At 32.7% G+C, this 23645-nt stretch overlaps 1 protein-coding gene across 4 annotated transcripts in view; it reads right to left on the bottom strand.

The window, feature by feature from the left end:
• The window catches only part of EPHA5 (EPH receptor A5), a 336936-nt gene that overhangs the window by 74181 nt on the left and 239110 nt on the right, over nt 1-23645 (bottom strand). For 2 of the 4 annotated variants that reach the window (XM_072748868.1, XM_072748866.1), the window contains exons 6-8: nt 18521-18645; nt 11634-11793; nt 4453-4558 (exon numbers count right to left, since the gene is read on the bottom strand). In XM_072748868.1, the coding sequence (XP_072604969.1) occupies nt 4453-4558; nt 11634-11793; nt 18521-18645 (391 nt within the window). The remainder of the gene's footprint in view (nt 1-4452; nt 4559-11633; nt 11794-18520; nt 18646-23645) is intronic. The other 2 variants (XM_072748865.1, XM_072748867.1) reach the window with 1 other exon arrangement.

Here is a 23645-nt window from a genome sequence, read left to right as displayed (position 1 = left end):
CTTATATGCAAGAACATGTGCAAATGTGTGGGAGTGCATGTGCATGATGTGTGTGTGTGTGTGTGTGTGTGTGTGTGTGTGTGTGTCTTAAACCTCTGAGCATACATGTAAAATTGAAACAAAAAAGCAAAGCTCTGGAATTTTTTAAAAGAACAAATTCATGAGGGGTGCCTGGGTCACACAGTTTTAAGCATCCAACTCTTGGTTGGGGCTCAGATTGTGGGATGGAGCTCCCTGTGGGCTCCACACTCAGTGTGGAGTCTGCTTGAGATTCTTTCTCTCTATCCCTCTCCTCCTATTTTCAATCTCACTCTCTCTCTCTCTCTCTCAAATAAAAATGTTTAAAAATGATTTAAAAATAAATAAATTCACAAGCTTTATATCAGGTTGAGAAATATCCAGTAATTAAGGATTAGGCCCCAAGTTTGAAATGGAGACAGAGAAAAAAAGTAACAATGTAATCAGTGATCATCTTCAAAGGAAAGGAAAACAGGCGAAGAAGATTGTAAAAGACTTTCTCAAACATGTAACTGGGAGTATGGGCATGACCACCATTAATGGAAAAGTTAGTTTATTAAATAATTTATATCTATGTAGTAGTATTAAATCTATGTAGTAGTATCTATAAGGGGAAAACAATAAAATTAGTATATTATAAGAAAGCAATGTGCATTGTCATTTCTGATTAATGGAGGAAATTTTAAAAAACAATTACAACATACTGCACAAATCAGGAGGTTTAATTTATACTCATCCTAGAGTAATTGGCTCATAGTTTGCTGAGGACATATCAATTTTTTTGTAGTCCAATAAAAAAACATTTCAAATTAATGATAGAGAAAGTGAAAAGGAGAATCTAAACCCTGCAGAAAATGCTCTATGGAATATTTAGCACCTCTAAAGGAAGATCACACAAATCGTAAGATTGATAGAATCCTAAGATGCTATAAATCTGTTTTTTAAATGAAACTTTTTCCCTTAAGATGGATATCTGCCTACATTATTTTAAATTATATCTAGGTAGGAAGACTCCAAAGGGTTCTGTGTAATCAATTTTAGCCTAAAGAGATTAGAAAGTCTGTGGATTCCTGGGTGGCTCAGTGGTTTAGCATCTGCCTTTGGCCCAGGGAGTGATCCTGGCGTCCCAGGATCGAGTCCTGTGTTGGGCTCCTGGCATGGAGCCTGCTTCTCTCTCTGCCTCTCTCTCTCTCTATGTCTATCATGAATAAATGAATAAAATCTTTAAAAAAGTCTCTCTATCTGATTTATCTTTCATTTATTTTAGAACAAAAAAAAAGTTTATTTTTTTCTTTGAAATAGATTAGTTCCATAGTATTCGTATTTTTGATTTGGTGTGAATAAAAATACAAATTATCAGTGAATATCTTTAAGACATATTTTCTCTTAAATGATATAAATTGCCAATAAATATTGCATTCAAATAATATTAATATTTCTGCAACATGGAAAAATTACTTTATCTATACAACCACTGACAAGTAAAATTATTTGTAATTAAAATACATTTTACCTAGGAGCACATATCTGGTTCTTAATAAACTCAAAAGATTAAAAAGTGATAAAATAGTTCCGAGTTAAGAGGATAGTCTAAATTTCATTGTATTTTTGTGTGTGTTAGTAATATTTTGGCAAGGAAAGGAGGGAAAAACATATGTAATTCAATGTCTTCCGACCAATTCTAAAGTAGACTTTTTTCAATAACTTGTCAGTACTCATATATAACTTCCCAAATACTATTAGGTTTCAGCTACATTTCTTCATTTAATTTTTCTTTTATTTGATAAATCTTTACTGAGCTAATTCAGGACACTGTAGGTATTATGTGATAGGCACACTTCCCCTAGTCCAGACAAAAATTGTGAAGCTCATTGTCTTGAATGAGATAGGAAAAGACTTTCAAAAATCATTTCATTTAGCTTTTGAGTACATATATTTATATAAAGCATCATAAAATAACTTATCTATGAAAAGTAAAATAAGATGTCCACAGATGTTTTTATCATAAGACAAATACCCCCTGAAATTCAAGAATGTGCATTCAACAAAATGAAGTAATGAAAATTTCATGCAAAGAAATCTGCTGGTAATAAAATGCAAATCTCAGATTTTGGGGAGTAAAATTTATTTTCCTTTAAATTAAAAATGCATAATCTCTGCACAGTAAGCTTGTTATAAAATTAAATTAAGACAAAATGTAATATGAATAAAAATGTACAAATTAATAAGGTGTCTCAGGTTTAGTTATGCTGAAAATTAAGTTTTGGGTGTAGTTGTGATTCTCCTATAACTGATAAATTATACTAAAATTTAATTATTCTTACACAGGAAATCCAGGTACATATAGAAGTCATGTAGTGAACATGTGTGGGTGTGCCACATCCTAAAGCATTACTATCTATCCCTCAGTTACCAAGTAATAGGTTACATGAATCTTTTCTCAAACATTTTGTCTAATGCTACAGATGCAACAAAGTAAACTGTTTTTAAGTCAGTTTTGTATATAGATTGGGGAGGAAACATTTTTGAGAACAAGGTCTCATTCACATGCAAGTAAGCAAGAATTCATAGCTGAATGTAGTCAGTAAATTCACATTAAAATATGTAGGTTAAATAAATGTAGTGTGACTAAGTATATAATAAGATACATTATATATTTGATTTGTCATTTAATAAACCCTTAAACACACAAATTTATTGGATTTTAGCTCTTAAATCATTCTTCTGATTTTATTCACTTCCTCTAGGTGTGGACCCAACAAATACAGTATCTTCTTATGATCTGCATGTCCCTAACTATAACTAACACTTCTGGATTTTTGGAAAGGAAGAAGACAACTCTTATCCAAGTTAGAAGTAAAGAAATGTTATAAACAAGCTCTGAAACTGTATCATAGTTATCTACCCTTTTGAGGTAGAAAAGACTCATATCATGCGGTGGTTTTCTTAATAGCCATCAAACACTCAATTATCTTATGTAATCAAAATCTGAGCAAAGTTGTTATGACAAAATTTATATCTTCCAGGAAGCAGGGACACAGCATTCTTCTCGGGTGACTTCAGAAAGAAAAGAACTGTGGGGCACCAGCTATCCAGCCTTCTGGTCAAATAGGGCTAGTTGTCCTCAATAGAACACAGACGGCTTCCTACCCAGAAATTCTAAAAATGTGTAACTGCTAATCTAATATTAAAAGTAAGCAATGGATTTCAATAAATACTCTTAAGAAAATTTTGTACATTCCTGAATAAACAGGAGCTAGAAGAAAATGAATGTTCAGATACAAAAAGAAAGGATGTTCAAATGAATATTTTCAACAATGTTTTACTAATATAGATTGCTGTAACTTAAGGATATAGTCATAAATCTTTTCAGAATACAATATTCAGTATATTGAAAAGTGCCCAATTCTGTATATTTATGAGTTGAATAGTGCTGAAGAGTCAAAAATAAATAAGTAGAACGGGAAGAAAATCAATATGAATATTGATTTTCTGACTTTTTTTGGACCTTACACTACAATTTCACATCTTTAGGCAAGTCTAAATATTTCCATGAAGACTTTCATCAAATTTTCTGTAATAGTCTCATACCAAAACATTTTCAAATGGACAGTTCTAATTACTGAATATCCTTTCAAACAATGGCCTGGATAAAAAAAAAATGGAAATAGGTTTGTTGTAGGTTGATGTGTTGATGTACTTACTCACTGTGTTTTAAAATTTTTTTTCAGAAGGTTGATTATGCTCAGCTCAGCATCAGGAAATACTTTCTACAAAAGTTGTTGTTGGGCCTCTACCTCCTTTATTTTTGTTCAAAATGAAAAATGCAGATGTGTAACACACATGTTAGTGTATCTATTGATACAACATTCAGTAAAATTCACTTTCAATCAGTACACACTATTGATGTATTCAGGTTGAAATCATTCAGATGCTGAAAATAAAAGCAGTCATGTAAGAGGGCTGATTATTTCTCAGAATGTTGGTCTGCCAGAGTGTCTGTATTATATTCATCACTCTGTTAGGATTGAATGCTGGCTAAGTAGAATTATTAGTTTTATTCCTCTGAATTTACCAGGAAGGCCTTCCCCAACACTAAAATTGAAGCAGACAACCATAAATAATTTTGAGAGAAAAAAAATCACATTTAAAATGCTATATCAGAAAAATGATGGTTAAAGGTAGAATAAATCATAACAAGTTAATAATTAACTCTTGTGAAGTGAGCATATCTGAAAAAAGAGAAATTCTGTACTTAAAAGTTAGCACTTAACATGGACAAGGTAAGGCTTAAAAATACATCCTACGTTGAGTTTATCTACTGATACATTGCTTGACTGATTGGTTGTGGGATGTGCTTCACAGCCAAATGGTCAGATCAAGGTAAAGAAGAGATCAGGGGCAAAAGTTCAGAATCACAGCTTCCTCTCTTACCTTCCACTGAGGAGGAAGCCAATAACCACTGCCAACAAAATGACTCCCACTGTCACAGACACAGCAATTATAGGAATCTGGCTTTGATCGCTGGATGCTGCAACTGCTGATAGGAGACACGAGAAAGGAAGCCCGAGGTTAAAGAGATCATATGCATTCAAATAAGAGCTGCTTAATAGTCGGTAATCGATGTGTGATTTAAGCAATCCCCCACACTTGGCCGCGATTTCCCCCTCATATCTCTGCTCAGTGGTGTGTAATTGAAAAGACATCTCTAGGAGAAAATATTTACTCTCCAAATGGAAATTTGAAAGAATCACTAAGTCAATGATTATTTCCTTGTCATCATAAAAAATGAATGTAATTGTTTGCATAGTATTTATCTAGGGATCGGGGGTTTGCAAGATAAAATGAAACTTAGTCCTTGAGATCAAACACCTTCATCTAAATAGGAGATGTTAAGTATATGAAATTTGGCATTTTAGAATCCGCATGTGGCTGTTCTCTAGAAAAAAAATCAATATCTCAGACAGGGTTTGTGTTTTTTTTTTTCCCCATAGACATAGGTTAAACTCCAAAATGTTGTGGCTATGACTTCAGTGAAGTTAATATAATGCCATTATTCTGAATGCAAGTTTAAAAACTGTAATTTCAAACAGAATATAATCAGTGAGTATACTTTATGTGTAGCACCACTTTTTGAAAGATATCAAGGCATCTATATAGAACTTTGAGAAGCCAGCAGTAAGAGTAGATTCATTTACATAATCTTTCAAATACATGGATTTAGATTAAATATCCTATATTTTAACAGTACAATTACCATAATAAGAGGCATTGGACATGATTAGATAGTTGTGCTTCAAAAAGCACAGGGATATTTATTTTGTGCTGATAACTATATTGTATTAAAATAAGAAACATATAGAATAAAATAACTTTTACTAATGTTCTCAAGAAATGCTCAATAAGACACAATATAATCATCTTGATAAATTCAGAGTGGCATTAGCTCACCTTCATAACAAATTTTAAGTCATCAAAAGTAATAACAACTATACTTTCCACATTTTGTTTCTTATAACTCCTTACCAGATCTTGGCCTAATCAATAGTTTTGGACATCCAAACACTTCCCTTTCTATTATTGTCACCTCTCCCTTGAGTCTTTCAAAGCAAAACTGACTGGCTCTCTGACTCCTTCTTATACTCTATCTAGACTTTCTATGCTTTCGGACCAGTCTTCAAACCAAATATTGACAGTAGCTTCTTCATGTTCAAGAAAGATTATTATTGATGATCAAAATCTATGTACCCTCTCTTTTCTTGGATAATAATAGTTGTACTTCAATGCCTTTTTATCTTGATTGTTCTGTCCTAATATCTGATGCTGAAGTCTGTGGTAGGGAATTCAATGCTGGTGAGCAGTATAAATGGGGTAAGGCAAAGCTACTTCACTATCCCACTATGCCTTCTCCAAGATTTGCTTTATTAATCTCTAAACTCAGATTACTCATACCATTGCTTTTTCTCAGTTCTTTAATTTTCTTTTTGGCAAGAGGATTGTTCTTAGACTTGGTTCATAATATGTTATTTAATTGGGCTCTAGATGCTATTCCAATTATTTTATTTTGATTCTCTTATTAATTTCCTAACAAAATCACCCCCATCATGAGTTCCTCATTTTCTCAAAACACTAATTCATTACCACTTCTCATGTTTCAGAAATGAAACATTTATCTATAAGTTAAATCTTACAGGTAAAAGAGAGTGATCAAGTCTGAACTCCATGGTTAAATAAAACTGTAAAACTGTATGGTTCTTCAGTTTTCCTTTGCTTTATATAAATCCAAGGTTAAAATCCTTCCTGTCTCTTTGAAGATGTGGCTCCTTCAATGATTTCCCTCCAGGAGAGTATTTCATTTCCTTACAGGCTATTCTTTGCTACCTCCAAGCCTAAATAGATAATTCTTTTGGGGGGAAACAAATCCTTAAACTTACTGATGTTGGTTCAACTTAAATTTGAAAATAGGTCCAAATAGGTATATGGGCCAAAGCAAAGTACTTACCCTTATCAAGTCCCATTTCATTAATCTCCAAATAGGAATAATTTTCCTGGATCATTATAATTCTGTTTAGAGATAATATTTAGCATAGTGCTTCAACTATTGCCAGCTTTAAATAAATGGTAGATAATATTTCCACATATAGTTATCTGATCCTCTTTATCACTCTTATTCTTTCCTATTTTTCACCATCTAGACTAACGTATCTAGAACTAGCCTCATTGTCTGATAACTGAGAATGTAAATTCTCTCTGAAACTGCTTTTCTTTGGCCAATGAGTTCTACATGTGATATTCTGGCTACATGCAATAAGTACTTTTGCATTTACTTTACCATGCACAATAATGAGGCATTTAACCCTTCTGAACATAAACTTCAACCTTGAGACTCTGTTCCTCTTGGTTTCTAGGACATCAGATAAGCTGCTTTCCCTTTTTCCCACTCAGAAGTATTACTCTGTCAGTTCTGTTGGCTCCACATTCTCTCCCTACATCTAATGCATGAACAATTTCTGATGAGTGCTGGCTCCCAATCCTCCGCATTTCCCTCCTTAGCTCTTCACTCTCTTTCTGTCTTTCTCTTTTCCTTCTTCCTTTTCTTCCTACCTCTCATGTTTACTTCTTTGCATGCAAAGCTGGTAAGTCCCAAATTTATATTTCCAACTCTTATTTCTCTTCAAAGCAACACTCTATTTAAAAAAAAAATGGACTTCTTTCTTTTTATTTGGATTGTATTTTCATATAAAAACAATATGTTTAAAATCAACCTTTATACCACATCCACCCCCAAGGGCATTAACAAAACCACATCAATAAACAAACATGTTATAAATCAAACCACAAACCAGACTAATTTTATCTCTTTTCTTCTGGTTTCTTTTAACTGTCACTAATTTTTTCTTAACTCTGACTTGCCCATTAAGTAATAAGCATTTTTGTGTTTCTTCTGTTTTTATACATGAATTAAGTTTTTTCATCCAACACTCATCAATTTGATTCATATCTGCTGACATATGGTTCATTAGTGTTTTAGGTGTTCCCTTTGCCTTCTATGTACTCACATAAATATCTAAAAATATCACTTTGATCATATTTCTCTGATCAAGAAGTTCATAAACTCTTACTATGTATAAAAAAAAAAAACACCAAATTCTCCAACTAGCATTCAAAAGCCCTTTTAACCAAATTCTAACAAATCTTTCTGGCCTCAATATGCCATTTTGGGAACTCTAAGATTCAGTTTTGGAAGGAGAGGGCATGATTAATCATTAGTAGGGATAAAATAGGATAATTTCACACTAACCAAAGTATTAATTTTGAGAAAAAATATGGATACTTCATATCATCAAATGCTTCATTTTTAATAATTTATAGACCTAATCTAATTTAGCAATATGCTAAAATATACATAGTATGGGCTAAGATCTTGCAAAAAATTAACTTTTAATGCTATACTAAACATTTTCAAATGCTTAAATCATTTTATGAAAATATTTTTGTAATGCCAAATCACAAAGATTCATATTTATATGTTGTTATCCACTGTTTACTTATATAAGATATTTTTGTATAACAGACAATTAAATTAAGGATCTATGAGGAAGAATTTAATAATATATTTTCATTTTTTAAAAAATATTCAGCATTTTCTAATTTCCTTGATGGGCTTTAAATATTTTACTATTTTCAAATGTATTAATTGTTTCGTGAGCTTTTTCTAGTAAAAAATAACTCATCAAGATTTTGTACCATTGGGACACCTGGGTTGCTCAGAGGTTGAGCGTCTGCCTTTGGCTCAGGGAGTGATCCCAGGCTCCTGGGATCTTATCCCACTTTGGGCTTCCTGCATAGAGCCTGCTTCTCCCTCTGCCTGTCTCTGCCTCTCTCTCTGGGTCTCTCATGAATAAGTAAATTAATTAATTAAAATACGATTTTGTACTAATTTATTCCTTTGTTTGACCTGACAGCATCAATAATATCCCCAATATATCAACTAACTAACTAAATATATAGAATTGATACGGTATTGTCAATGCCTTCATACTTCATTCTTTAGCATCAGGGTAAAATTGTAAGCCCAATATGATCTATGATTAGTGTTTTAATATATTATTAAGTTTTTTAATTTTAAAAATAAAAATCTCTAATCACTCATATTTCCTAATTTTTTATATGTCATGTAGTTTTGGAAGAATTGCTGAGGAATATTTTGGGAATGCTTACAAGCAAATTTGGGGCAATGTAACACTACTATTAAAAGAATATTAGTTATAAACATTAATATTCTTTAGTAAATAATGTTTCTTTTTTTCAATCATTATATACTTATATTATCCATGGAAACGTAAAGGTAGCATACACTGAGAAATCACATTGTTTACCTCACTTTGCTTCTTGTACTCCTGGTTGCAAAACAATATTACATAGGTATTCTCTATATTTTAGCCATATATTTGAATAATCATTAAGCTGAAAAGATTATTAAAGCCAGATTATAAGTGCTTTTGAAGGCCAGGCTGAGAATTTGGGATCTTTCTACCACAGCTGTAACTCACTATTAATTTTCTTGATTAAGATAATTAGATCAAAGCTACGATTTTTGATATGTAATATTGGTACATAGAAGTTAGTGGGGATATTTAAAATAGCATGGCAGGTAAATACACACATGAAAAAATGTTGAACATCCTTAGCCATCAGGGATTTCAAATTAAAACCATAATGAGATATCATGCCCACCTGTCCAAAATGACTAAAAGAAAAATACAGTGAGAACAGCAAATGCTGATAAGTATGTGGAGAAAGTGATCACTCATACATTGCTGGTGGGACTATAAAATGGTACAGCCACTCTGAAAATCAGTTTGGCATTTTCTTACAAAATTAAACATAAAATTACCATATGACACAGCAACTGTGCTCTTGGGTATTTGTCCCAGGGAAGCGAAAACATATGTTGATACAAAAAGATGTACATGAATATTCATAGCATCCTTATTGGTAATAGCAAAAATTGGTATTAGCCCAGATGTCCTTCAACAGGTGAACTGTTAAACTGTGGTCTACACATACCATAGAATATTACTCAACAATAAAAAGAAACAAACTTGGTATACATAACAATTTGCCAGGGAATTAAGTCAATTCTAAACTTTCACATTCTGTATGATTCCATGTTTACTACATTTCTGTAATGTCATATTTTTATATATGGATGTTTAGAAACTAAGAGTTGTCAGTGATTAGTTATGGGATAGGAGCTATTTCCAAAGGCAGTTGGTATAGTTGTAAAGGGCAACCAAAGAGATCTTTGTGATGTTGGCACTATTTAGTATCTTGACTATGATAGTAGATACACAAATCTACACCACTGACCAAATCGTATCCAACTTAATAGACATATGTCTATACACACATACATAAAAAGGAGTAGAAGGAAATGTGAGTAAGATTAGTGGATTGCATCAATGTCAATATCCTGAATGTGGTATTATGCTATATTTTAAAAATATTAGCATTGGGGAAAACTGAACAAATTGTACAAGAGATAACTCTGCATTGCATTTACATTTGCATATAAAACTACACTTATCTCAATAAAAATTTCATTTAAAAAACAGAATAGCATTATTCCAGCAATTGGGTTATACAAATTTGAATTAAAAAGGTAAGAATTCGATGAAAGGAAGTGATGCATTGGAGAAAAATAAATCATAAAAGAAACACAAAGGTGTTTGGTAAATCTTGTTAAGTGGGAGTTAAGAAAGATTCAGTGATAGTCTCAAAGTTTCAGGATAACTTATGTTAAAAGAAACCATATAAAAAGAGCAAACTAGATGGGCTGGATGGTTTCATTCATGCTGTTTATTTATTGGTATTCTTTATCACTGCTATTGGGAAAAGGAATGATTTACAAACCTAACAAAATTAAAATAAAGTGGGTAATAGGCAGTTATAAAATATAAAGCTTGAGAGAGAAAGACTTCTGAGGTTTTTCCATCCAAATCTTCAAGACAAATAACCTTTCTAAAATAAAGATTTTGTGATCCTGTGCTTACTGTTTGCATTCAGTTTTAGGACTATGTGAGTGACATATAAGATAATGTAGATGAAAAAGAAAATCCCCTTGTAACAATTTTATGTCCTAGATATAACAGAAATTAAAATTTATAAATTTTAAAAATTAAGCAAATTAATAACATCATGCATCATTTTTATGAATTGAGTAACCAATTAGAAAATCTTTTTAATGATTTTCAGGTAATTTTCTGTCCTAACATACCTGAATGATAAGATAGAATTTCCTTGGTATTGGTAACTCATCAAAGTCAGTATTAACTGTCATGCACCAAATGAAAATACATACACACACATATTTGACATTTCACACTACTCCTCTGTGTTACTTTCTTCATAACAAAATATTAATAGTGTTGGTTTTTCATCGATAAATAATAGTAAGTTTTCTTCTAATCTTGCTTTTAATATATACTTTAGGACAAGTAATTTAAATATCTTGTTTGTGGTTAAAGAGAAAAAAATGTTTTATGCTATTTTATTTTTAAAATGGTACAAGAAAAAAAAAAAGGAAAAGAAAAAAAAAATGGTACAAGAAATGTCTTCCAGAACTATTTCTAGGCCCTTTACTCAGAGATAAGGCCAGAGATTTTGATTTTTCAAAACAATCAGATTGGTTGCTGAGACCGCCATTTTCTTGCCAAACTTAATACTTATGCAAGCTCCTGGTAGAATTTTCATAGAAAGACTAAGCCTGATAACATTGTTCAATAAAACAAGTAAAAGTCAATGGCAATAATTCAATAAAGTATGGCAGATGTGGAAAGAAAGTCTTTAAAAGCAGGTTTAAACATTTCTTAAGGATCTCTTGATGTTTCATCTCCCAGGAGACCAAATGTGATGAGGAGCAGGGACCGATGTGTTAACCCACTAACCTACCATAATAGCATGACAGATGCTTCCTACCCGAAGGGGTCATGCCTGGGAGAGAGAGAGAGGAGCAGGAGACTGACAGAGTGCCCAGGGAGAGTATTGATCTACTGACTCTTTTCTGGTAACCATTACAGAGACATGAGTTGACAGTAATTAAAATGACTTACACACTGGGATAGTTTCAAACTCAAATCTTCGACTGAAGACACCATAGCCTGCTGCTGTGCGTGCTCGAATTTGGAAGACATACACTGAAGCTGGTTTCAAGCCTTCTGCAGTTACAGTTGTCTCCTTAGATTTGATGATTGTATAGCTGGTTTCCTGGTCCTTGGGTTACACGTGCACGTACAATAAAAAAAAAAAAGTCAACAGATGAATTACTTCCTGACAATAAAACTTAGAATCATAAATCAGAAAATGAATCCAAAACTAATAGCTTTGATATTAGTACAAATTGAATCTTTTAGAAAAAAATGTATACATCCTAGGTGTGCTGTATACATGAAACTTTAAAGTGTTTCCTAAAACTCAACGATGGTGGGTAACATGTTCTCCACTCATCCGCCATACTTGTCTTCAACACAAATAAATTTATAAAATCTTAAAATATGATTTGCAGGAGATGAATTGTTTTATAGAGTCTATTTTAGTACTGGTATTGTGTGCTTATTTTTCTCATAAATGTTTTATTGGAGTCCATCAAACATTGCTGCCTGTTCATAGAGAAAGATGGCAATGTCTCATATATTGCCAGGTAAGAATTATACTTTATATCTCTAGTAAATTTGATTTCTAATTATATTTAGGACCTGGGAGGGGGAATGAGGACTTTGCTGGAGAACTTGAATTTCAATTTATTAAGTCTAAACAGGGATTACTAAAGAAAAACTGTAAATAAGCATTTTTTTTTCTTTACAAAAATCTTTCCATTTTTTCACACTTATGTGTTTAAGCTGGTTGAGTAGTAAATGGAGATGGAGTGAAAAAATAAATTACAGTAAAGGTAGTTTTGGAAACTGAAACAAATAGAAAGCTGTTCCTATTTTGATAACTACCAAAGTCTAGACTAACCATACATATGTAATTTTCCCTTACCTCTGAAGTTGCCACACTGAATCTCAAATCTACACACTGAATCTTGGCCCTACAAAAATCTAAACACACAGAGTCCCTATTTTGAACTTTCTCCTCCCATGTATTTTTCTGTGTAAATTATTGGCCACCCTTGCTTTTTTCCTTAAGGTATCCTCACAATTATTACATTTCTGATAGATATTACAGGATAACTTAATCATAGGTAATGGTTAGAGATTCCCCCCATTCTTAGGAACTAATCTTTACTTATCTTGATGGTTGACTGTAAACCATCATTTTCTAGATCATTTCAGAAAATTTTATTTACTAATAGAAATATTGTTGAGTTTCTTAAGAACTAATGGGCATAACATGTAAAGGATTTTTTTTTCTGAAATGAGAAAAATTGAAAACAATTTTTCAATTCTTCAAAAATTGAAAAGAATATAACAATTGCTACTCAAGCATCTCAATAGGGAATATGGTGATTATTTAATTTTCTTAACACAATTAAAATGCAAAATAAACGCAAATGATGCTCCTTCTCTGTTGAAGTTACCATCAACAAGCAGCATACCATCCTGAAACTTTAATGTGGACACAGAAACCATGTGCTAAAATACAGCAAGTCGGGCAGCCCGGGTGTCTCAGCGGTTTAGCGCCGCCTTCAGCCCGGGGTATGATCCTGGAGTCCCAGGATCCAGTCCCATGTCAGGCTCCCTGCATGGAGCCTGCTTCTCTCCCTGCCTGTGTCTCTACCTCTCTCTCTCTCTCTCTCTCTCTCTCTCTCTCTCTGTCTCATGAATAAATAAATAAAATCTTTAGAAAAAATAAATAAAATACAGCAAGTCCGTTTTTACTTTTATCCTTAGTTTCCTTATCTGTAAGATTGGATAGAAATTAGTGCCTGGATATCCTCATAGTGATGTCATAAGAATGAAAAAAAAGTAATGCGTGTGAAAACACTTCATAAACTAAAGAGTACATGTTTTCATTGTCATAATTATCATTTTTTTTTCTAATTTGACACATCAGAATCAATGGCTAATCGCATTCTACTCTAACCAATACAATCTAAAATATACAATCTATCAAACACTTTTTAAAAACAGTTTTACCATTCCTCATTTAATACAGTCAAATATACAGAATTTTCTTAGGGTTAAGTTCATCCAAATTTCTAACTAAATCTATGTTCTAATTTCTAATGCAAACAGGTTTTCTGATTCATTCCACAAAGATGACTATTTTTTATTTATTTTTTTTTTGTGCATAGACTTGTAAGTGCCACATCTTTAAGGTGTTTAGGAAATATTACTAGTGTTTTGCAAGGATTTAAAGTAGGTCATTAAATCCTATAAAATTTTACCTAGTAATGTCAGTCATTTTCTTCATTCACAAACATTTACTAACTTTCTCTTCTATGCTCTATTACACCTTCTACATGCTGGGAATAAAGCAGTAAAAAAAGGCAGACAATTCTTGTTGTGTCCCTTTAAAGGAGGTAAATAGTTTCTATAAACTGCTGTAGTTACTGATATATGGCTGCTCAGGTTTAAGACCCAATATGCAAGATTTTCTCAATAAGATTATACTTTTCACTTTGGCTATGACTCCTCAGTGATTTCAATAAGAAATGATACAATATCTGTATGCTATTATTTGTATTTTGTTTAAAGATAATACATAAAAATCTAGACAAAACTATAGATTCTGGCATATTTGATATAAATATGATTTTTATATAAAATATTAACATTTATAATGTGAAGTAAGAGGGTTTTTGTTTTGTTTTATAAAAGAGCACAGGAATATCATGGTTAGAATTCAAGCCATGCTATTGCCTAAGGAAGTGTGTAAATATGGAAGCACAACTCAACCTGTCTTTTTCTTCCTTAAATTGGGATAAAATTATTTATTTGAGAGCATTGTGAGCACATAGAGATGAAGAGAGATGATGCACATAGCACCCAGCACAATCTCCACATCATAACAGGTTCTAGGTAAATGTGACTTGAGTCTGTAGCATGATGGCAAATTTAATTAAAAAATAATTAAAGAATTTGCTGTAAACTCCTATTGAAGGAACAATTATGTCTTGTAAAATTATTAGAAGTTGACACTTTCGCCAAATGAAGGGGAGGGGAAACATTACGAGACAATTGGCATGTTGCTTCTCCTTGAAATAATACAGGTTCTAATATCAATTGCACAAAATTATGCAACATTCTGTTTTATATACTAACATATATATCTAAGTAGTTCCTTATCTGAGTTCTAATTGTACATTGTCTCTCAGGGTCAGCTGAATGCAATAATATCAGAGGGACTCACCAAATCATAAATGTAAGAGATCAAAATCCATAAAGGTACATTTTGAATTACCTAAGTAGTTCCAAAATTTGCTTCTGTTCCACTCTTTTCAGTCATTGCTGTATTATAATTTACTTTTTATCACCAACTTTATATACATATCATCAACACCCATGGCCACCAGCCTGCCGATTCCTGGTCAGGGCAATGGCTTTTGCTGCCTTCACACTCCTGCTGAGCAAATGAGCTACATTCCCCAGCTGCTTAGCAAACACTGTTCACATGCAGTGAGGGGAGGGCCTCAGCAGAAGGAGCCAGCTGGCAAACACTCTGCCAAGGGGCAGCTTCCCTTTGCCTCTGCCTTTAATTAAGAGATGGCAATGGGCCCATCACCATGCAGGAGCAGAGAGGCCCAATGACCTCTATTAGAGCAGGGCAATCGCAGGCAGTAATGCCAGCTGGCAAATGCACGAGCCCTGGAAAGCTCTGCCACCTGTGTCTGGCCAAGAGCCATCCAATAAAATGGTGGTGTCATTCTGAAGGTTCAAAATGAGCCCTGGAAACCTATCAGGACCCCTACCTCAGTACATGCTATAAAAACTCATTATCTTTTTCCTTTCTCCGCCCCCCCCCCCCCGAGTGTGTTAAAAAAAAAAACAAAAACAAACGTTCAGGTATTTTATTGGTATGCTCAATAATTTTGCTTCGCAAAAAAGTTCTGTGAATATTTTCAGTGTAAAAAGAAAAACACTGACCAAGAGAAGTTAATAACTTCCCCAAAATAATACACTATATGAAAGTTTGGCTGCTTTTAATGAATGTGAGTGGACAAGTTGCTATTCATTTTTTGAGACTATATACAGAAATATTTTCCCAAGTTATTTTTTCTTATATTGAGTTATGCAGATAATAGAATGTATTAATACAGCATCAAGTGTAAGATATTAAATGTAAAACTAAATTTTCATGAAATAAGGATAATTTAAAAATTGAACTATAAAGAAAATAATTCCACATGGATAAAATTCACTAGAAGGAATATTAAGAGAAAAGGACTCTCCCCACCACTTGTTGAAAAACTCTGCTTAAAGAAAAAAGAGAAAAAGATGATAAATCCTTGCTTTTATTGAGTATTATGCATATGAGACTTATGTACATGCTGGTAATAGTAAAAAAAAAAAAATAAAGGTAAATCTTAAGGGTTAGAATAGGAAAATAACATTAGAAACTAAAAAGAAAACCAGACACTGATCCAACTAGTTGCTTCAGGGGTAAGAACAACTAACTATATAGAGAAAGAACAATTTGTCAAATTTTATTCTTCTTGCTGTTAAGCTTTATTTCATCTACAATGTACATTAAAATACAGAGTTTTGGTGCATTAGGTTTTTAATTTTTTTATAAGTCCTTTTAAAATTTATCTTTAAAAAGTAGTCTCAATACTCAATTTGGGGCTTGAACTCACAACCCCAAGTTCAAGAGTTGTGGGCTCCACCAAGGGAGCCAGCCAGCCAATAACTCTGGTGCATCATTATTTTTAAATGCCATTATGCATTTTAACTTTTTAAAAAATCAACCTCAATTACAATGAATATAACTCAATGAATATAACTTACCAAAAAATCAGTCTATGTTATATATATATATATATATATAACAGCTTTTCATTAGTATGCAGTAATAAAATTTACAAAAAATGAAAAAAGAATGTAAACCTTAATTTAACAAATTATTTTTTTGGATATAGCATGTGTTTAGATTGTAGACCTCTAGAATTTACAATGCAATTTTGACTACTGTTCCCGGAGAAAACAAGAATCAGTGAGCAATATTAATATCACTACATTTTACTTGATTTGTCTTTTTTTTTTTACAATAAATGCTCTAAACCATATCTCACTATGTTGTTTTTTAAGATTTTATCTTTAAATAATCTCTATACCCAACACAGGTCTTGAACTCACAACCCCAAGATCAAGAGTTGCATGCTCCACTGGCTGAGCCGGCCAGGTGCCCTTATACCAAACTAGTTTGGTCTCGTAGGCATTCTCATAAGACGTTCTTAGTAAATATTATACTTGATAATACATTTTTTAATGAAATATATGTATCTTCATTTATGTTCTCTAATGATCTAATAGGTATTTGTAATGCCACCAGCAAGTCACTCCTAGGATAACAAAGTAATCCTTCAAAAGTAATAATTTACTGTTTACCTATTTATAAAAACAATATAAGAATACTGTACAGGATTCAAAACCTAGAAAGGATATGTAGACATCTCCATTATTCGTCTTCCACCCCCATCACTAGGGTTTATTGTCATTATCTTTACACAGGTAATTGTTAAAATGAATAAAAGAAACATTTAAAAAAATCTCTATAATACTATGTATTAGTTTAATGCATTTCAATGTATTCACCTATATTCTTTCATCTACACATATACACAGAATGTTGAATTTTTAAGTAACTTTCATTAATAGAATGTAAGTATTTTTTCCTGATATTTTTGCATTAGTATAAGGAGAACCATTTATTCCCTCTCTCTTTACCAATGCCCTAGCTTGGACAATTTCTTTGAGATTGCAAAGTAAGTCTTTAACTTCTTCCTACCCCCGTCACTATTCCTTCTAAGAGAAGTGATGGCTCTGTGAATTTAGGGAAAGCAATTGAGTATGTGCGGCTGAGTCCTTTCCTTTTCTTTTGGGATCTTCTTCTGTGCGTGTGTTTGTGATCTTTTCTACCCCTACTTTGATAGAATACACACTCCTGAGTCAGAGTTTCCTACCCACCAGCGAGAGTCTGGTTTGAGTTCATTTCTATTTTTAATATCCTTTACTAGAAGTCAGGTTGTTCTAAGTAATGTATGCCACTCAGATACAGACTGTATAAAAATAAAAGTAATATAGGTGTGGGAAGTGTAGGAAAACACATAATGATACATATCCAAGCTCTATACTATAGATACAGTTAAGAAATTTAAGTTGACCTTTATTTTCCATCTGTATTATTTCCTTATCAATGGCTCACTTGGTTATGGATTCAGAAAAGAGGAAGAGGAATAATTATTGCCTTTAGACTATTATGGCAAAACACGCAAGAGTGGACCCGAGATACAACTCAGGGAAGAAGAAATTGAGAACATGTAGGGAATGTGAAGCATACATTTCTGATTTTGTGCCCTCAAAATTTAAAATAAAGTTTATAATACGGTATTAGGTTTTTATATGCATTTTAAAAATTATACTTTATATTCACATCGTATCTAACCATACCTCCTTAAAAGCACAGGAATTATGCAGGGTTAATGGCTATAACCATATGTGTTTTTCCTTGCCGTACACTGAAGTGACTGCTGAAGGTCAAGAACTTAAGTGTTTACAACACTTTCAAAATGTCCTATGACTTCATCTTTTAATGCTGTGAAACCTAGTTAAGATGATGTTAGAATACATGGCAGTAGTCCGGCAGCATAAACTATTTGGCATCAGAAGAACACAAAGAGTGCTCCCTATACATTTCTAACCTCCATAATCATGACTGTAGAATCAATTGTCATTGATTTATGCATAAAATTGCAACATGCTTTTCTAAAAATTGGATAATTGTGGTCGCTAAACTGAAAAAAAAGAAGAAAGGACTTTCTTTATTCTATTACTCTCACCTTTTCAAAATATTTGATTTCATACTCCAGGATGATTCCATTTGGACGATCTGGCTCTTGCCAAGACAAAGAGATGCTGTTTTTTGCAATCTTCCCCTTTTTCACATTGGTAACTGGAGATGGAGCTGCAAAATAGTGTAAATAAAGAGGAACATGATTAACAGAGCCTTGAAATTACAATGAGCTATATGTAGTATAACTACCATTAACAATTAAACAAGAACTACCTAAACAATTACATTTTCTTTTAACCTGAAAATGATTTTATTTTCTCTATATAATAGAAAGTTTTACAGATTTTAAAATGTTTTGCAAATATAAATCAGGTATCCTGAAAATTTTCTTAAAACTGTATTCCCAGGGCACCTGCTTTGGCTGGGGTCATGATCCCAGAGTCCTGGGATCATCCCATCAGGCTCTCTGCTCAGCAGAGAGTATACTTCTCCCTCTTCCTCTCCCTGCCACTCTGCCTACTTGAGCTCTCTCTCTGTCAAATAAATAAATAAAATCTAAACAAAACAAAACAAGCAAAACCCATTTTATAGTCACAAAGAGTCTTAAGTTTACATTTTCTCTATAAAGTTAAAATAGATGAAGTATCTTAATTATCTTATATAATAAAGACATCCTGATGAACTTATATATCTTCCACGTTTCTAAAATTCATTAACCTTGTATAATATATATCCCATTGTGCTAACACACGTGATTATCAATACTATATTTTCATAAAATTAATGCTTTTTAATAATTTTTTAATCATGTGGGTCCTAAAAGCATTAATAAATCATATGTTAAATATAATGGGGATTGCCTTCAAAAATAAGTTTTTAAACTTGTGATATTTCTTGAAAATAGTAGCAGATAAACATTTTCCTAATCTAAAAATTTTTTCTCTAATATAAGGAACAAGAAAAGGATACCCACTCCCACAACTTTTATTAAATATCATATTAGAAGTCCTAGTCATAGCAATTAGGCAAGAAAAAGAAATAAGAGACATCCAAATTAGAAAAAAAAAGTGTCACTTTTTGCAGATAACATACTATATATAGAAAAAGCGAAAGACTCTACCAAAAAAAACCTACCAAAATTAATAAATTATTTTATTCAAGTTGCAGGATACAAAATTAATATACAGAAATCTTTTGTGTTTCTATACATTAATAGTAAATTCTCAGAAAGATAAATTAAGAGAAAAATCACATTTGCAATTACTTTAAAAAGGATAAATATTTAGGAATAAATTTAACCAAAGAGGTGAAAAACTTATATTCTGAAAAGTATAAGATACTGAGGAAATAAATTGAAGACAACATAAATGAATGGAAAGATGTGTTATACTCATGGGTTGGAGGAATTAATATTTTAAAAATGTCCATACCACCCTAAGAAATCTACATATTCAATGAAATCCCTACCAATTTTATTTTTTATAGAACTATAACTAATAATCCTAAAATGTGTACAATCACAAAATACCCCAAATAGCCGAAGCAGTCTTGAAAAAAGAGTAACAGAGCTGGGAGTATCACACTACTTGATTTCACACTGTATTACAAAGCTGCAGTGTTCAGAATAGCATGATATTGGAAGAAAAACAGACACATAGATCTATGGAATAGAATAGAAAGTCCGGATATAAACTCACTCGTATATGGCCAATTGATTTATGATAAGAGAAGGAAGAAGATACAATGGGGAAAGAACAATCTTTTCAATAAATAATGTTCGGAAAACTGGACAGCCACAGGTGAAAGGATAACTTGACCATTATATTATTCACAAAAATTAACTAAAATGAATTAAAGATTTAAATATAAGGTTTAAAACATAAAAGAAAACATAAGCAGTAATATCTTTGACACGAATCTTAGTGGTAATTTTTTAGATATTTCTCTCCTGGTAAAAGCAACAAAAGCAAAAATGTTAAAAAAAAGGGGGGGGACTGCATAACATTAAAAACCTTTGCACAGTAAAGGAGACCATCAACAAAAATGAAAAGGCAACCTCCTGAATAAGAGAAGATATTTGCAAACTGTATATCCAATAAGGGGTTGATAACCAAAATATATAAAGAACTCACACAATTCAATAACAAAAAATATAACGTGATTTAAAAAAATGAGAAGAGGATCTAAATAAACATTTTATCAAAGAAGACAGATAGTCGACAGGCATATGAAAAGATGCTCAATATCACTAATCATCAGAGAAATACAAATCAAAACCACAATAAGACACTGTCTCACACCTGTCAGAATGCCTATTATCAGAAAAACAAGGAATAACAAGTGTTGGCAAGGATGTGAAAGAGAAAGGGAACACTGGTGTACTGTTGGTGGATATGTTGGTGAAGCTGCTATGAAAAGAAAAGGAAGATTCCTCAAGAAATTGCAAAAAATACTACCATTAGATCTACTAATTCCCTTTATGGGTATTTATCCAAAAATATGAAAATTCCAATTTGAAAAGATACATGTACCCCTATGTTCTTTGCAGCATCATTTACAATAGCAACCAAATTGTCCATTAATAGATGACTATATATAAAAGATGTTGTATATACTTATGTGATATATATGGTATATATACATGTGTATGTGAAATATATGGTATATATACATGTGAGTATAATATGTGTATTTTACTCAGCCATAAAAAAAATGAAATCTTGTGACAACGAGGATGGATCTAAACAGTAGTATACTAGGTGACTTTTTAAAAAGATTTCATTTAATTTTTCATGAGAGACACACCGAGAGAGAGGAAGAGACATAGGCAGAGAGAGAAGCAGGCTCCATGCAGGGAACCTTATGTGGGACTCAATCTTGAGACTCCAGGATCATGCCCTGGACCGAATGCAGACGCTCAACCGCTGGGACACCCAGGCGTCCCAAGTTGACTTGTCAAGTGTCATTTGTGACAATGTAGATGGACTTAAAAGGTAGGATACTAAGTGAAGTAAGTGTGACAGAGAAAGGCAAATACTATATGATTTCACTTATGTGTGGAGCTTAAAAAAAAAAAAACTAATAAAACAGAAACAGACTCACAGATGCAGAAAATAAAAGAGTGGTTGCCAGAGAGTAGAGGGATGAGGAGACAGGTGAACTGGTGTAAAGGATTAAGAGATATCAATTTACAGTTATAAAAGAAATAAGCTATGGGGATGTAATGTACAGCATAGGGAATACTGCAACAATTTCATGTGGTGACAGATAACTTGGCCTATTGTGGTGATCATTCTGTAATATATAACAAAATATTGACTCACTATCTTATGCACCTGAAACTAATTTAATATTGCATATCAGTTATAGTTTAATAAAAAAGAAACATTTTGTTCATTTCCATTTCCTCCAAATATTTTATTAGAACTAACAATTACTAATGGTGTTCAGTGTTCTCTGTCAGTGCCTATTAATTGACTTTTCTGATGAAAATAGAAAAAAAATCTATGCTATTTTAATATCTGGATTCCAAAAATATGGATATTTGATTCAACATCCATTTTGTCAATCTGTAGAGATTTGTATAGATTCTGGGTTTGACAACACAGATATATGTTGACTAATATTTTTCTTGATGTAGATTATTTTTGCCAATTTTTAAAATATTTTAGTTATTCATGAGAGACACAGAAAGAGATAAAGAGAGAGTGAGAGGCAGAGATACAGGCAGAGGGAGAAACAGGCTCCTTTCAGGAAGCCCCATGCGGGACTTGATCCCAGGACTGACTCCAGGATCACATCCTAGGCCGAAAGCAGATGCTCAACTGCTGAGCCACCCAGGCATCCCTATTTTTTTGTCATTTTTAGCTTTGATAGGATATAGGAGAGACCATCATGGACTAATGGATGGGGTGTGTGTGTATGTGTGTGTGTGTGTGTGTGTGTGTGTGTGTGTATGGAGAGAGAGAGAGAGAGAGAGACATCATGTATAATACATATTATATAATGCATATATGTATAATGCACATATAGTAAGGTAGAAAAGATCTCAGCAATAGTAAAGAGTGTCTAACCAATGAATAGTGTATAGCTCTGTCTGAACACTATTAAACAGCCAATGAGATTAAAATTATATATAATGTAAACATATAACGAATAACATGATATAATTTATTCACTCAAGAGTAGAAGACAAATCCAGAATTGCATAGAAGGATCAACATCGTCTGGCACCCTGCATCGTTTCTTACTTCACCTCCTGCTATCTCCTCCGCCCCAGCGTTCTGTTCTTAGAACACTTTAGACATACTTCTGCCAAAGAACTCTGCACTTGGCATTCCGTCATTCAGAGGTGCTTCCACCCTGACTTCTCTAGAGCTAGTTGCCTATCCTGTAGTTTTCTCACTGAGACCTTTCCTGTCCATTCTATGACTGAAGTAACCAATGCCCACTCTTCCCCCTCTTTTACCTTGCTCTCTGCTCCTTTAGGGTTTTATTTTTCTTCTTAGTTCTTGCACTTGCACTAGCTGATATGCATATCTGAATTGTAGATTTGTTTTTTTTCAATCCTCTCAAGTAGAATGCAATTTTTATGACAACAGGCTAGTGTTTATTTTATTCACTGCTAAATTCCTAGACCTAGAACAACAGTGCCTGGGACAAAGGAGGGTCCAATAAATATGTATAGGTAAACCACTGGTAAAAATCAAAGTAATATAAACAAAACCTTTTAAAAGGTTTATTGTAAACCTTTTAAAATAAAAATTACTTTACTATGTCAACAGAATTAACCATGAAACTCAAGGGTGAAGTATGTCTTTCAATAAAATAAAAATAAATTAAAACAAACACGACCTGTAGGAGAGAAAAATTAGCTATCTAGTGTTTTGTAAACCCATATAGGGCGATAATGACTTTGGTACTTCATTGTGTACTTTTATTCTTTCAATCACAGAGCTCTGTGATACTCAGGTTCAGAGGGTTCATATTTTTAGCTTTATCTTGTTTTCTTAAACATGTCCAGTTCCTCAGAATTTTCTGCAATGCTACAGAACACACAGTATGCATATAAAACCAAATTGTCTAAAAGTACCTCTGAAATTGCATTTTGTTTACTGCCATGGAAATTTTAATTGACTGGTAGTTCTCACAGTTGTATTGTGGCAAGGTTC

The sequence above is a fragment of the Vulpes vulpes genome, chromosome 2, assembly GCF_048418805.1.
Source record: "Vulpes vulpes isolate BD-2025 chromosome 2, VulVul3, whole genome shotgun sequence".
NCBI classification, from domain to species: Eukaryota; Metazoa; Chordata; class Mammalia; order Carnivora; family Canidae; genus Vulpes; species Vulpes vulpes.
This window is presented reverse-complemented; position numbering and strand designations above follow the sequence as displayed.